The sequence below is a fragment of the Pogona vitticeps genome, chromosome 4 (genome assembly GCF_051106095.1).
Source record: "Pogona vitticeps strain Pit_001003342236 chromosome 4, PviZW2.1, whole genome shotgun sequence".
Lineage (NCBI taxonomy): Eukaryota > Metazoa > Chordata > Lepidosauria > Squamata > Agamidae > Pogona > Pogona vitticeps.
This window is the reverse complement of record NC_135786.1, coordinates 131,738,617-131,753,570: the sequence shown is the minus strand read 5'-3', so window position 1 is coordinate 131,753,570 and position 14,954 is coordinate 131,738,617. Positions and strand designations below refer to the sequence as shown.

The window sequence follows — 14,954 nt, the reverse complement described above, 5'->3', positions numbered from 1 at the left end:
TAGCTGACTGAGTGTTTTTTTGACCTGGGAGCGTCATATTCCAGTACTATCTCTTGTTTCATTTTGGACTGCCTCATCATAAGGGTTTCAAGGTAAGAAAAATTCAGTAGTGGTTTCATCTTCTGCGCAGTACTAACAAATGTTGGCTGAGTGCCACTGCCATTGCCTCCTCTGCCAGTGTCACCTTCAGCTACTGCTGCTGCCCAGTAGCTGCTGTCCCCATCACCATTGGAACTATCCTTTGTCTTCCACTGATGTTATTACCCTTGAAGAGGGTAGATGTATCTTAGTCTGGTGTCTCAGTTGTGACCATTCTACCTTGGGTGTCCCTGCTAAGACTCCAGGCTTGTAATGTAGTCTGACCTCTTGATGCTCTCAGCTTCACTGACACACTCTAACACCTTCACCATGTTAGATGTGCCTCCAAGAAGGGGATTCCCCCCCCACGCCGCCCTTCATTATTCATAAGCTTTTGTTCTTTCAAATCTAAAACTGCTACCTTATGGCCAGTCACAGGGACTAATTAGCTGTTTATGTATGAACCACCCAGAGTAGACATGTTCTAGATGGGTGGGATATAAGTCTAATAAATAAATAAATATAATAAATGCATGTAACTGAGCTCTCAGGGCTGCTTTTGTAGTAGAAAAGCTACTTGGACAGGGGCAACTTAGAAAAGAGCAACAAGAGGAAAGAGACATTAAAATGATAGCTGCATTTTGCTTTTCTAAAAAAAAAAGTAGCTACAGTATTGTTAAAACATAGCTATGCCTAAAATTTAGTTATGTCCTATTTTAAGCCTTTATTGGGGATTCATTTCCTCTGTGTGAATAGAATTGTTGGATGGGGGTGTGTGCTCTGGCCAGCCCTGAGGCCTCTGTTGTGTCCCTCATGCCCAAGCCCGTGGCATGCTGGAGGAACAAAGTTGGTGCTTTAATGCTGGCTGTGCTTATCAAGGTTCACTGCCTGGTTTACAACCCTGATAATGCAGAAATCTGAACTGTGCAAACAAATACAGGAAAAGCCTCACTGGCAGCTGTTGCCCTCCAAATATGTAAGATATTTGTACTATACTATGTAAGATGATAGGACTGGGCAGAGGGATATCACAGAGAGAGCAGGGCTGGCTGGTGCATCACCATCCCTCAGGAAATAAGACCTACTGGATTCAGTGGGGTTTACTTCTGAGCAGACATGTATAGGAATGTGCACTGAAAGCTGCTATGACAGGATTGTTAAATTCATTACTACATTTTTTGTAGCTTTTTCACATGTTCAAAGACAAGATGAAAGCTCATGCTTCACCATTTGTTAGGGCACAGCATTTAAACGTTGCCTGAATATTCTGCCTTCTAAATGTTTTCCACAAGGAGGTACGTAAAAAAATAATCACACACATTCTACCTTGATTTCTTTACATGGCTCAGAGTTGTAGATAGACAGCAAGATAGCTCTCCACTTTTAAAACAACAAGACCCAAATGTTTGTTTTGTGCTGCACGTTGGCTCGTGAGGACAGCGTAACCTTTCTGAAACCGCAAAATACTGGCATATCCTCTCCTGCGATGTTCTTTTGGCACAGCTTTTGAGGCTTATAAACCTGCATGTTTTGCACACCAATGCAGGCCTTGAAAATGGGCTGGAACTAATCCCTTGAGAGACTGGAAAGCTTAAATAGCAGCACATCAACACTTCAGAGACTTTGCAGAGAAGTGGTTGCAATCTGTGAAGATTTGTTTTGTTTTACTGAAATATGATAATTGACCTGTTGTTCCCTGGCTATACTGTCCATTTTTATGATTAATCCAGTATGAAGTGGATAAGAAGAATCCTGCTGATTGGTGCTTTAAAGAAAAAGATCCTTTTTTTTTCCTGAGCACTCTTTTCTCTGTGGCCCAAATCTGCTTAATTATTCTATTTATTCATTCAGAGACAGAGTTGCCTGGTTTTACGATATCTTTATAGTACAATTTTCACCCAAAAAAGGCATGTACCGTGTATCTCTACAGTTTACTGAAAAAGCCTTGACATCCCACAGTTTACTCTTTCAGTTGCTTGTATCATTATCTGAATTATCTGCATAAACACAGGTGTCAAAAGGATCAGGACCTGGCTCAGGAAGAAAGTAACCCTCACAGTTCAAGATATGATTACCAGTTGTTGCTATCAGCATGATTTAGTACCTGACAAATGATGAAAGAAAGCCACATATATACTGTGCAATGGGGCGGACAAGAATATATCAGTAGTGGTATGTATCACTACCAGGATTTGAAAAATATCTTAAACAATTTACAGCTCAAATTCCATTCCAAAAAGTGGCTAACAGCTTCCACTGCAGGAGTGTTTTCACACATCTGGGGGAATTTTTCTTTGATACTCTATCCAGCCATTCATGTTAATGTCCGATTGCTATTTGTAGAGAAAAAAAATTGAAAAATGCTGTTTATGATGTAAATAAATTTGCTGAACAATGTTGTTCTGATATTTACATTACAAACTTCATCAAAGAAAGATGTGCATGGTCATTCATCCCCCATAACCATGTGCGCTGCATATATAAATCTGTGTCCTAAATATTGTATCTGTATGCCTAAAGAAATGGATTGTAATTTTGAAATTCATACTGAAACAAATCAACTGTAAAAGGTGCTATAGGACTTAGTTTTCTTCTTGTTACATACACTTAAGGCAGAGCAACTTTCAACCTTAGAGGTGAAAATGTCCACTGACATCAATAAGATAGGCAGCCCAAGCACAAATGCTCTTTTAAAAGCATCTTTCAGCCAAGCTTTTGGAGTCTCCCTCTGTCCCAAGGCTTGAACCATGGAGTAGCTCTGCGCCACATACATTTCTGCCAGTTGTGCAAACCATGTGGCCCCCGATTGAACACATCATCTCAGCATTTTCAGTAACAGACATGCATAGGAACCCAAGTGCATAGTTTAATTTAGAGATGCAGGCCCATTCCCATGACTTTAAATTGCATTAAGTAACACTAAGAGGTCAGTATAGAACTCAGAATGGCTAATGGTTTATACTGTGAAAGATTGCTGTCATTGTGCATCTTCCAAAATAAGATGTCTGACTGAAGTGTCTAAAACCAGGCCCTAGGGTTGCTTTGGTCAAAAGAGAGTGGATGGGTGCATAGATGGAAAACAGAATTCATTTTTGCATAGGTGGATAAATGAATCTAGGGTTGTACTGTATATATTTTTTTTCAGTCTAGCACTCATGCCCCATATAATTTTATCCATCCCATTCCTCTATTCGTACTACTAGTATGTGTAATTATAATCTGTATCTTCAACATTCAATTTTTAAAAGCACAGAAAATGCATTAATGTAGTAGTAACACATTTGGTATAATTGCTCCATTTCTGGAAACCTGTTTTCCACAGCTAAAAATACTACACTACAACATACAGCAAACAAGACTTGCAATGATGGACTGACGCACTGGATTGCTATACACATGAAACTGACTTCTGTGCAAAAAGAGCCAGATTTAATACAATTCTTTAACAATGTGCCAAAGATGACCAAGCTCAGAAGTGAAGTTCCTTGTTCTCTAAAAAATAAAGTCCACTGCAATGAGAAGGTCTCGTGATCATATGAATTTCAGTATCTGACCATTTTCAACAACAAAATAATCGTGATTACATTTTAATCAATGATGTAGCCATAACTAAGTAGTGATAGTTTGGAACAGCAAAGTATTGCTTGGAATTTGAAACTCCAATCTTTAGCAAAAAATAAAATAAAAATGTATCACTGGGCTCTGAGACAATTTCTATGGTGCAGCTTCACACAGAATGTGGACAATGAAAATGAGAACATAAATAGTTTCGAAATAACTAAAAAAAACTAATGTAGGTCGTAAGAAGTGCTTGCACCAGAGTGGTAAAACTTTCCATTCATGTGATATGTGATCTTTTTTACATTGACACAAGCAGCAGATTATCATTTTGTGGTAACATGTTAAGAGCAATCCAGCGCCTATCAATTTATGTCATCCACTACAAGAAACATACAGCTAGCTACGAGGAAAGTAAAGAGACAGAATGGCAAAAGATGCTTACTGCATAACAGTGAATCTAGAAAACAAATAACATTTTTAAACAAGCAACACAAGTGTAAGCTAAGAATGAATGTAAAAAAATCCTCCTTTCCAAACAGCATTTCAAAATGCATTTGAATCAGCAGCACTGGTTTGATTCAACTTAAGTTCAAGGCCACACTCCACATTATACTTTTTGTTGACAGAAGAGTGCCACCTCTGAAGAACTGATAATTTTACATTATAATCCTGTACATGTTTAGTGAGAAGTAAGCCCCACTGGATTCAGTAGGATTAACTCTTAAATTTGTAAGTACAGTATAGCATTGCAGCTGACATTTGACATGCAAATACAGGCATAGTTTCCCTTCAAGGGGAGGGGCAAATTGTGGTCCCCCAGAAGATGCCAAGGAGCAACTTCCAGAACCCTTAACAATCAGCTATGCTGGCTGATGGGAGCTGCATTCAAGCCACATTGGGAGGCCCACACTTTGCCTAGCCCTGAATTATAGCCATCTCATTGATCCAAAATGAGGTGTGGAATTGTGCCAATCTTATGAATCAAAAAATTAAATGTGGGAAGGATTCCTTTGTTCCCATCATAAAAATTAGCCTGATGGGATGGAACTGGCAACAATAAATGCTTGCAAGTTAGTTTGGAGTGATCACTACCAAATATTGAATAATTCTGTGAAAATGAAACATGGACAAACACTTTGTAAATATTAGGTCGGTGTTAGTTTACTTTGAACTAGTTAGCTTTAGTTTGAACAAAATTTGTTTCATTTTTCTCTATCTTCCTTCCAGACATGGAATGACTTGAGTTTTGAGTGATCCAAAATTCCGTTTACATACAATCTCATTCTCACATTGTTTTTGCAACCCATTCTTGCATTCTTTTTGCAACCCTCACAGGTGAAGGAGAAAATATGCAAGAACCTTCAGCAAGAATTTAGACTAGTTGCAAGATGGGAAAGATGATATTTTAGTAAACTTGCAGCAACTGCTGTGTTATGTTACATGTCTTCAATGTTGCATCCAATGTATGGTAACCCTAAGGGTTCTCAAGGTAGAGGGATATATAAGGAGTGATTTAATTAGTGCCACCCCCACCCCACCCCTGTGAGTTCACATGGCCATGTAGAGATTTGAATGCAGGAATCCTGAGTCCTATGCTGTCAATATACCCACTATATCACACTAGTTATCACCAACTGTTGTACCAGTCAAATATAGGCACTTCTTACTTCACTTGCTTTCCTTTGGGTTAGCATCTAAACAAGTAACAAATACTTGCACATTCTGTATTATCAACAACAACAACAAAAGAATCTCATCACATCAGAATGCACTGCTGAAAAAAATGGGCAACTACAGAAGGATTTTTTGTTCTTGTGCAAGTGAGATTCATTTTTGCATGAAAACTTATGTTTTCTATTTTGCATTAAAAACCTTATATTTTATGCAAAATGCAGGGGATTTTTGCACAATATGCTGGAGTTTGCTCAAAAAATGCTTCTCATATTTTGTTGAAAGCAGTGCAGAAATACAAAACTGCACAGGAACTTCTCCAATCCTCCCCAGCAAGAAGGATTTTTTTTTTTAAATGGCCATCCTTGCTTGTAAGAATGAAATAAGAGTCAATGTTACACCTCTAAAACAAGACAAAATGACATGTCAGTTTGTGGAGAGCCCATCCTTCCAATGCTCCTGCAGCTCTTGCAAATCTTAAAAGCAACACCAAGAAAGCACATTTTTGGCTTTTAAAGACTTTTCCATTTATTTCCAGTGTTAGGGATAGCCAACCAGTGTGAGAGCTAGTCAACCAATTAGTACTGAGGTCTGTATCTGCTCAAAGGTTTTCTACCCTCCAAATGCTTTACATGGCCCAGACCAGAGTATAAAAACATAGCTTCTGTGACTGAAGCCTTGTAGGCTCCATTCTTGTGTGTACTACAATAGCTAGCAATAATGTATTGGGCAGGTATGGAATACGAATCTCTTTTATGTAATTTCATTTTATACAATAATTAAATGTTATAATTAAATATCATTTGCATTCAGAGTCAAATAAATCTGTGTGATTTACATGGGGCACTGAACATAAATGCAGGATTTTGCCTCATATATGAAAAAATATGGGGACATATAGATTAGCAGGCTGCTGAAACATCCCAGTTGTGACTTAAGCAGGTGCATCTGGGGTCAGACCTGCCATGTAGCAGAGTGAGGTGGACTGTTGCAGCAAATGTTAAAAGGGTGGGTAGAGAGAAACAGGAACTGATACTTGAGTGGTACAGTGTTAGCCCTTGTGGGGAAGAGGGCAGGATTTGGGCTCTTGTACAGCTGGCAAAACATCTTGGAAAAACCACTGGATACACCTGAAGTCAATTAGTTTTAGACTAGGACTGCACCCTATCCAAATTTCAAACTTTTTGTTCAGCTAATGACCTGGTTATAAATGCCGACAAGACTAAAATAATTAACTTTTCCAACTCTGTATCACTATCTCCCTGGACAATCGGAGCACAAACCTTTCAGCAGGTTTTATTCTTTAAATATCTAGGTATCACTCTGCATCATAAACTCAGTTGGCGTCCCCACAAAAAATTGGTTCTATCTTCCTCTAGCCTCCATCTTAATGCCATCTCAAAATTTCACTACTCATCTGGCAATCAATTTGTGCCTGCAGCGTTGCTTATTTTTCGGACTAAATTGCTTTCCCACTTACTATATGGAGCTCCTATTTGGATTGAGGCCATAGATCACGATGTTGACACTTTGGCAGCCGCCTTCTTCAGGAAAATCTTAGGAGTCCCCAACATGATTCGTCTTTCAACTTTAGTTTTGGAATTGGGTACCCATCTCCCTTCTACCCTTGCTTGGTCCACCACATTTAAATATTGGCTTCGTTTACATTTAAACTCTAAGCCCAATTCCTTACTATACGATCTACTCAGAGACAATTTCCTTTCCAAGTGGCTGAAGTTGATTGAGATTAAACTTCAATCCCTTGATTTGAATCTAGAATCCCTAAATGATTTAGGAATTCAACAGGCCCATGCTCTTATTAAATCTAAACTCTGGCAGCACGAGTTTGAGGTTCTTGCAGCCAAACTGAATCCTACCTGTTCCCCGCTTTCTTTTGGTCTTTTCCCTTCACTTGGTTATCATCCAAATTATTTTTCCTCACTTATCAACCCCAGGTTAAGAAGAGCATTTATGTTAGCCCGATTTAACATTTTTCCCTCAGCGAACCATACCGGTCGATTTGCAAATATTCCTAAAGAGGATCGATTATGCCTGTTTTGCCATTTGGTTCCGGATACACTTGACTTGACTAGGACTGCAGCTGGGACAGCAACCTTTCGAAGTGCTTTTTTCCAGAAATATATAACACCACACGCGTTCAGTTCTTCACGGGTATCGTTCAGTGATACACTGCCACATTTTCACCTTCACGCTTTTCATCAGTCTCCTCTTTCTCCAAGACTTGCAGGCACCCCTGGTGATGCTATATTTTAAAAGGAATCTCTTCAAAATAAGCATGAAATTAAACAGGGGGAGTAGAAACGGTTGCTTTGGCTGCTTGTTTATTGTTTCACAGCCAGGATGGCTTTGCAGAACTGCTGCAATATCCCGATTCCCTTAACTTCAGCCTGTTCTTTACTAAAGTGTTTGTCCATTACACTTACTGGTGACCTTCCAAACAGACCTTGGCCAGCTTTTCAGTTTCAAGACAGAATGGAGGACTGAAGTGGAAAAAAAATGCTTAGACTTTGCTACAGCCTAGTGCTGTTTGAGCAAGCTGTGCTTCTGAAGACTACTGTAGATGCAAAGCACTACACATGCAGATCTTTTACAGAGAATATGCAAATTTCATGAGTAATATATTGTAATTAATGTAAAAAATGTTGGTCAAAACTGTGCTACAATAATAACAGTACAGCTGATTTTTTTAAAAGTCATCTCATTAAAGCTACAAAAATAGAATCTGAAGGATTGCGGGAAGTTTTTAATGGTGTCTAGTTAACAAATGAATGGTTCATTCCATACCCTTTAATTCTAATCCAAGATGCTCTGCAAATGCAGAAAAGAAGAAGAAAAAGAGAAAAGAGAAACAGATTTATAAGAATGATTTCCAGCAATTATAACATAGTTTGTACTTAGAACAATCTTGTTTTCTCCATTCACTATTGCAGGAGCAGTAACAAGAAAACAGTACTGTCGTTATAAGGATAAAATATGCCAGTGCCATTGTATGTAAACAAATAGCTGAACAGATTTGTAAGGCATTTGCTTAAGACCTATCTGAAGAAATACCATGCCTGTTAATACCTGGAATTTGTTTCTTTGTGCGTGGGAGTGTGTGCATGTGTGTGTGTGTGTGTGTGTGTGTGTGTGTGTGTGTGTGTGTGTGTACTAGAGATGGGCGCAAAACGAACCACGAACCAGAACACAAGAACCACCGGGCTGGTTTGTGGTTTATTTCATGACCCAATTCAGGATTCCTGTTTTGCCAAAGCAAAACAAAGTGCCAAACTTCCCCCCCCCCTTTACATTTCATTTGCTTCAGCAAACCAGTATGGCCCGCCCACCTCCTTCCTGTTGCCCTCCCCGTTACCTCAGCGTACCTTCTGCTGCTGCCACTGCTCCCACTGATGCCCAGGGTGTCCTGATCCTCAGATGCCATCCTCAGAGGCAGCAGCCCTGGTAGGGCAACCAGCTGGGCAGGGTGTACATGCTCAGAAGCAGCCGCCTGGCTTCCCTGGCAGGAGCTGGGTGGCTGCCTCTGCACATGCACTCACTGGCCAGCTCGTTGCCAGGGAAGCATCAGCAGTGGACTTCCCTGGAAACCAGCTAGTTGGCAGGTGCATACACAGAGGCTGCAACCCAGCTCCTTTAGCTGCTTCTCTACTGCTGCCATCACCTCTCCGGGCCACCCAGGAAAGCCAAGGTGATGGCAGTTTCAGTGATGGTGGTAGGAATGGTGGCAGCAGGTAGGCCAGATGACAGCTTGGGTGTGTGTGTGCTAGATATGGCCCTGAACCATCACAAATCACAAACCAATTCATTTTCTGGGTGGTTCATGGTGGTTTGTAGTTAGTCACGAACCACAATTTTTCTGGTTGGTGTCCATCTCTAGTATGTACCCATACATAACAGTTCTTGGTACAAAGATTTTTCCATCTCAATTTTCCTGAAAAATGGAGATAGAAGACTTATAAATGCCTATTTTACAAGGCAATCACTGTATGCAAGTCTATGACAAGTAGAACTTTTAAATTAACTTCTGAAGGAACTAAGGATAAACATACACATATATAACATGAAATTTGGACACACATTTTCAGCTGAATCTTAAGTACACTTCAATCAATGGGATTTACTTCCGAAAGAGGATTGCTCTGATCAGACTGTGAAACATTTTCCATAGCATATACTGAATGAAGAATTCACTTATGGATACCTTCTAGAGATTTAAAAGGAATTGTGTCAAATCCTATAATTCTTAACAATTTAGAACAACATTCCCTTCTCCACAAGAGAAACGGACAAGAACAATTCATGATATTCCAACAGAAAACAAAGTGATTAAAAATAGTATTAGTTTAATCTCATATGTGTCCAAATACTAGCCAAAGAAAACCAATATTGGTCAAGTATTATTTGTGTATTGCGATTCAAATTGTATAGGAAAGAGGCAAAGCAAATAGAAGAACAGGATATTTCAGCACAGGAATATAGGATGTTTGCCTTATACCCAGTCAGACAAAGGCCCATCCAGCCCAATCACAGAATATTGCCCAGTCTGACAGCTAGTAGCTCTCTGCAGTTTCAGACAGGATTTCCTGCCTAGACCTACTTCGCAATATCCTGTATTCATTGGTGGTCTCCTTTCTAAGCACTCATCAGGCCTGATCATGCTCCAGTTCCAAAATTAGACAAGTTTGGATATGTTCAGGGTGATGTATTGGGAGAATTAGAAAGTTCTTTTTTTAAAAAAAGAAAGAAATTACACTAACAGACAAGAGGATTGCATGGACTCCCCATTATGAGAAAACATAAAAATGACAGGCAGTAATGTTGGTCAATTAACAAATAATAAGATGACAGTAGTGTAAAAATTTTATAAAGCTGGCTAAAGCCATAAGGAAATTTCTGACTTTTCTTGGTTAGACTGCAACCCCCCGGTCCCTCGATGACTTAAGTATATTGGCTAGGGCTGATGGGAACTGCAGGCTCCAAACACAGAGACAGAGATAGTTGTTCATTGCTAGTCCCCACTTTATAACAGTTTGAAGATGAAGTGCAGGAGGGACAGGCAAGCTTGACTAGATTATACCCTGCAAAACAGATTTCAGATTTGGTTTTCTATCAGTCAGAAGTCCTATTCAGGTCTTACATATCAAGAGTAAAGAAGGCAGCACTGTAGCCCTGCCCCGTTTGCCATAATTTTCACTGGCCACTGTAGCGGAACCCAAAAGATGATGTCATTCCTGCATGACAATCAAGGGATAGAGCAGGAGGGGTGGAATCAGAGTGGCAGTTAGACAGCTGGGAGAGACAGTTAGAAGAGAGTTGGAATAAGATAGGGATAGAGAGAAGTAGGGACAAGAAGATGTGGAGAGAGTGCTAGGGTTTAGGAATAGCTAAAAAGGGATTAAGATAGGAAGTTGAAAGAGTAAAACATATTGAGCAAGCAGGAATGAACTCATAAGCATAATATAAGAAATACCAGTGATTGAATACATGATTTGTTATACATGAACACCTGAAACAGTTATATATTTGATTCTCCTGATGATTTGTTCATTAATAAAAGAATGTTTAATTGAAAACTCCTGATTCCTAAGTTATATGATCAGCTCCTAAATGTGTATGGGATTTGAATTGGTATTAAGAGAATACCTGGTGGCAGCGAAAAGGGCGTATTGACCTTGTGGAGCCCAAAGATATAAAGGGCACAAGGGGGATCACCACAAGTGGTTGGCAGCGTGGTGGGATTCGAAATATAATCCAGTGAGCCAAAAGATTTCAGTAAACCAAAGAAAACTTGAATTTCCTGAGCTTAGGGAACCTAGTAGTCTGGTGCTACCAGGGCAGGAGTGGGACCCTTGAAAGTAGCTTGGTGAAAAGCTTTAAAAGGCACTCCTGAGGCAGACCATAGAAAGACTATAGAAAGGGGAAGCTCTGAGGAAAATTCAACAGTTTGAGGTTTACCTCAAGATTGTGAAAGACAGGGGGGCTAGCTTTGAGTCCTAGGCTCTGAGAAGAGAGGGCTGAGGGGACAAGAAGCGGAAGCCGGGGTCAAAACACAGATCTGAGGGAAACAGAAACAAGCAGAGAAGTTTGGAAATCAGAAAAATAAACAGGTGTGTGGCTGGAAGCCAAAAGAAACAGTGTATCCCACAAGGAGCTCAGGCAGGGTGCCTGGAATAACAAAGCAGCAAAGCAAGCCTAGGCTAGGCTGTCTAAGCTACTAAGTATCTCTCCCTAGCACAGAGGAAAAAAAGAGGTCCCTTTTAAAACCAGGCTTGAGTTTTGAATCTGAGAACACAGATAAGCCATGCCTCCTAAGAGAGGGAAAAAGTTAACAATAGAGGTACCTGAAGGACAAGGGTTACCTCACGAAGAGGAAAGTACTCTTGAGGTAGCTGAGCAGGAGGATGCTACTCAGGAGGAGGATGATGATGCCTCAAGGGGAGGAGAAACTACTTTAACCCCCCAAGAATTTCAAAAATGGAAATTGGAGAAAGAGTTTCAATTAAGAGAATTACAGCTCAAAAATGAAGCTGAAGCCAGACAATTAGCCATGGAGCAAGAAAAGATGAGGGCTAAGTTAGATGCAAGAGAAAGAGCTGAAGCCAGACAGGCAGAGGCAGAGGCCAGAGAAAGGGCTGAAACCAGACAAATGGCCATGAAGGAAAGGGAGATGGAACATGAATTACGAATGAAACAACTAGAAATAACAGCCCTAAATCAGAATTTATTTATTTATTTATTTATTTATTTATTTATTTAATATCTCACCTATCTAGTCAGCTCTGGACCATTCTAGGCGGCTAAATAATAATAATAATAATAATAATAATAATAATAATAATAATAATAATAATAATAATAATAATAATAATAATAATAATAATAATAATAATAATAATAATTCAGCCAGTGAAGAGATTTTAAAAGTAGACCTCAAGAAATTCCCACAATTCAGAAAGGGGGATAATCCAGAGGCATTTCTGATTCTATTTGAGACAGCCTGCTGGGACTATAAAATCCCAGAATCTGATAAAATGATCCTTTTAAGGACCCAAATTAGTGGCGAACTCGCCGAAATATATGTCCGTATGCCTCAGGAAAAAGTGAGAGAATACAAAGCTTTTAAAAAGCTGGTTTTTGCTAGGTTTGGGATCAATGCAGAGCATTTGAGGCAGAAATTTAGGGCATTGATGAAACCTATTCTCAATTAGGGGCAAATATGCAGAGGTATTTAGAAAAATGGCTTGAACAAGCAGGGGTTGAGACCCTAGAGGATTTGAAAAATGTCCTGGGTCTTGAACAATTCTTCTCAGTGTTACCTGGGGAACTGAGATATTTAGTAACTGATAAAAAGCCGAAAACTATTTTGGAAGCGAGCGAAATTGCTGACCACATTACAGAAATCAAAAATCCCAGGTATTCTGAGGTGAAATTTGGGGGGAAGGCTTGGAATGACAGAAAGAGAGAACCGAGAATATACCTCAGAGACGAACCGAGAGTTGGAAGCCATTTTAAGGGCAAGCAGAGCCAGCAGAAATTTAAAAACTGGGAAGGGAAAGGAGAAAATTCTCCTAGTTTTGAACAAAAAGTTGTTAGATGTTTTTCCTGTGGAGAACAAGGGCACTTTAAAATGCAATTTGTTAAAAACAGAGATTTGGGGCAACAAAAAGGGAATTTAGATGTGCCTAAGAAAGTATATTGCGTACAGCAGAAAGAGGCACCTACAGGGGCAGTTGAAGCAGGCACCATGGCAACCACAGTTAGTGGCAGAGCAGAAAACCCAGAGCAACAAGAACAACTCCCAGTAGCTTAAATTCTCCACTGTTACTTGGTTGGAGATAATCAGGAACTTATGAAATATTCTGGGGATACTATTTATATAAATGAGACTAAATATCAAGCTCTAAAAGACTCATGCTCTCAAGTGACATTATGCCATCCAGAAATAATCCCTTCAAAGTTTATAGTGAAAGGAGAAAGCATAAAAGTCAAAGGAATAGGGACAGAGATAATTACACTACCAGTGGGAAAAATACCAATAAAATATCAAGGGTGGACTGGTTGGTGGAGGATAGGAATTGCTAGTGAACTGCCAACGTCATGCCTGATAGGTATAGACCTCTCTGTGCATGTCAAGAGTGCTTTAGTGAATTTTCGTGCCCAGAAAGAAAACAGGGAATTATCTGAGGAAAAATTTGAGTCAATGATGAAATAGCTGATTTGGTAACAATGAGAAATCCAAATGAAGGTACATTTAAAAAGTATCAAGAAGAAGATCTGACGTTAGAACAGTGCTTTAAAATGGTTAGTAAAGACCCAGTATCACCTGAGAACCCTGAGAGGTACTTTGAAGAAAAAAGCCTTTTATATAGAAATCCTAATAAATCCCAGGAAAAGAGGAGAGAGCCTTCACAAACTACTAGTGCTTCCTTCCAAATACAGAAAGAAAATAATAGAAAAAGGACACACAGACACCTTATCTGGACATTTTGGTATTACAGAGACTAAGCAGAGGATATCTCAGAAGTATTACTGGCCAAAAATGGGAAAAGAAATAAAAGAATTTTGTCAGAGTTGTGACATATGTCAAAGGAAGAGAAATAGGGAAGATAAAGCCAATAGAGAGGACAAGACTAGGGATGATTATAATAATTATATGGAAGACATTGATAAGATCTTTGATCAACTGAAACAGGAACACACTGAACAACAGAAACAGGAACACAGAGAGGTGTCAGGACTTGGAAAAAGTGAGGATGAGTTGAAACAGGTTAATTTAGTATATTCAAGATCAAAAGGAAGACAGGAAACACTAAATTCAAAAATAGAGGACAGGCAAGGTCCTACAACAGCAAGTCAAAGTATAGATAACATAGGGAACACTTTGCAGAGACCCCTAGAAATTGCAGCAGAAAGTTTGCAGTGCCAGTAACAGAAACAAGAGCTAGAGGCTGACAGAAAAGCCAAAGGGGTAACATTTAACCCTGAAGATGAGGATCTGGAGCTAGAAACCTCCAAAGAGAGCAAGTTACAATTAGATGAGGCAGATCCACACAAAATAAACCCCAAAATGAACCAAAGAAATTACATAATCCAAGAGAAGGGAGAATCAGGGCAGGAAGTGGTTCAAACAAACATGATAGAACCAGATTATAGAAGGGAAATGGTCTTAAGTGATAGGAAGGAAGAGGCCCAAATCAGTCCCTTACTTTCCCTAGAGAAACAAAAAGAAGCGAGAGCCTTGCTGATAAGACAGAAGCAAGTCTTCTCAAACCAACCAGGGGTAGCACAGGGAACAGTGCACCTAATTGATACTACAGGTGCAACTCCAAAGTGTTCACCAAAGATTAGAGAAATAGCTAGCCCTACAGCTAACCTAATATACAAAAAGAAAGTTGAAAATATCCAGGAGACGAGCAGCTGCAAGGAGGTCATTGGGAAGGCAGTGATGGCAGGTCGGATCGTGAGAGGCGTAGAGTCCCAGTAGGAGTTCCATGCTGACGTGTCCACATTCGAACCCAGAGCTGTGCTGAGCCAGACGGACAACAAGGAAGATCATCAGCCAACTGCGTTCTGGAGTGGAAATCTACAGACGGGTGAGAGACACTGTACATCGATGGTACGTAAGT

The 14,954-nt window shown here is 39.7% G+C and overlaps 1 protein-coding gene across 5 annotated transcripts in view; it reads right to left on the bottom strand.

The window, feature by feature from the left end:
* NRG2 (neuregulin 2) overlaps positions 1-14,954 on the bottom strand; it is a 209,013-nt gene that overhangs the window by 13,187 nt on the left and 180,872 nt on the right. For 2 of the 5 annotated variants that reach the window (XM_020799420.3, XM_072998399.2), the window contains one exon: positions 8,116-8,139. The exons of the other annotated variants lie outside the window; for them this stretch is intronic. In XM_020799420.3, the coding sequence (XP_020655079.2) occupies positions 8,116-8,139 (24 nt within the window). The remainder of the gene's footprint in view (positions 1-8,115; positions 8,140-14,954) is intronic. 5 annotated transcript variants of the gene reach the window in all.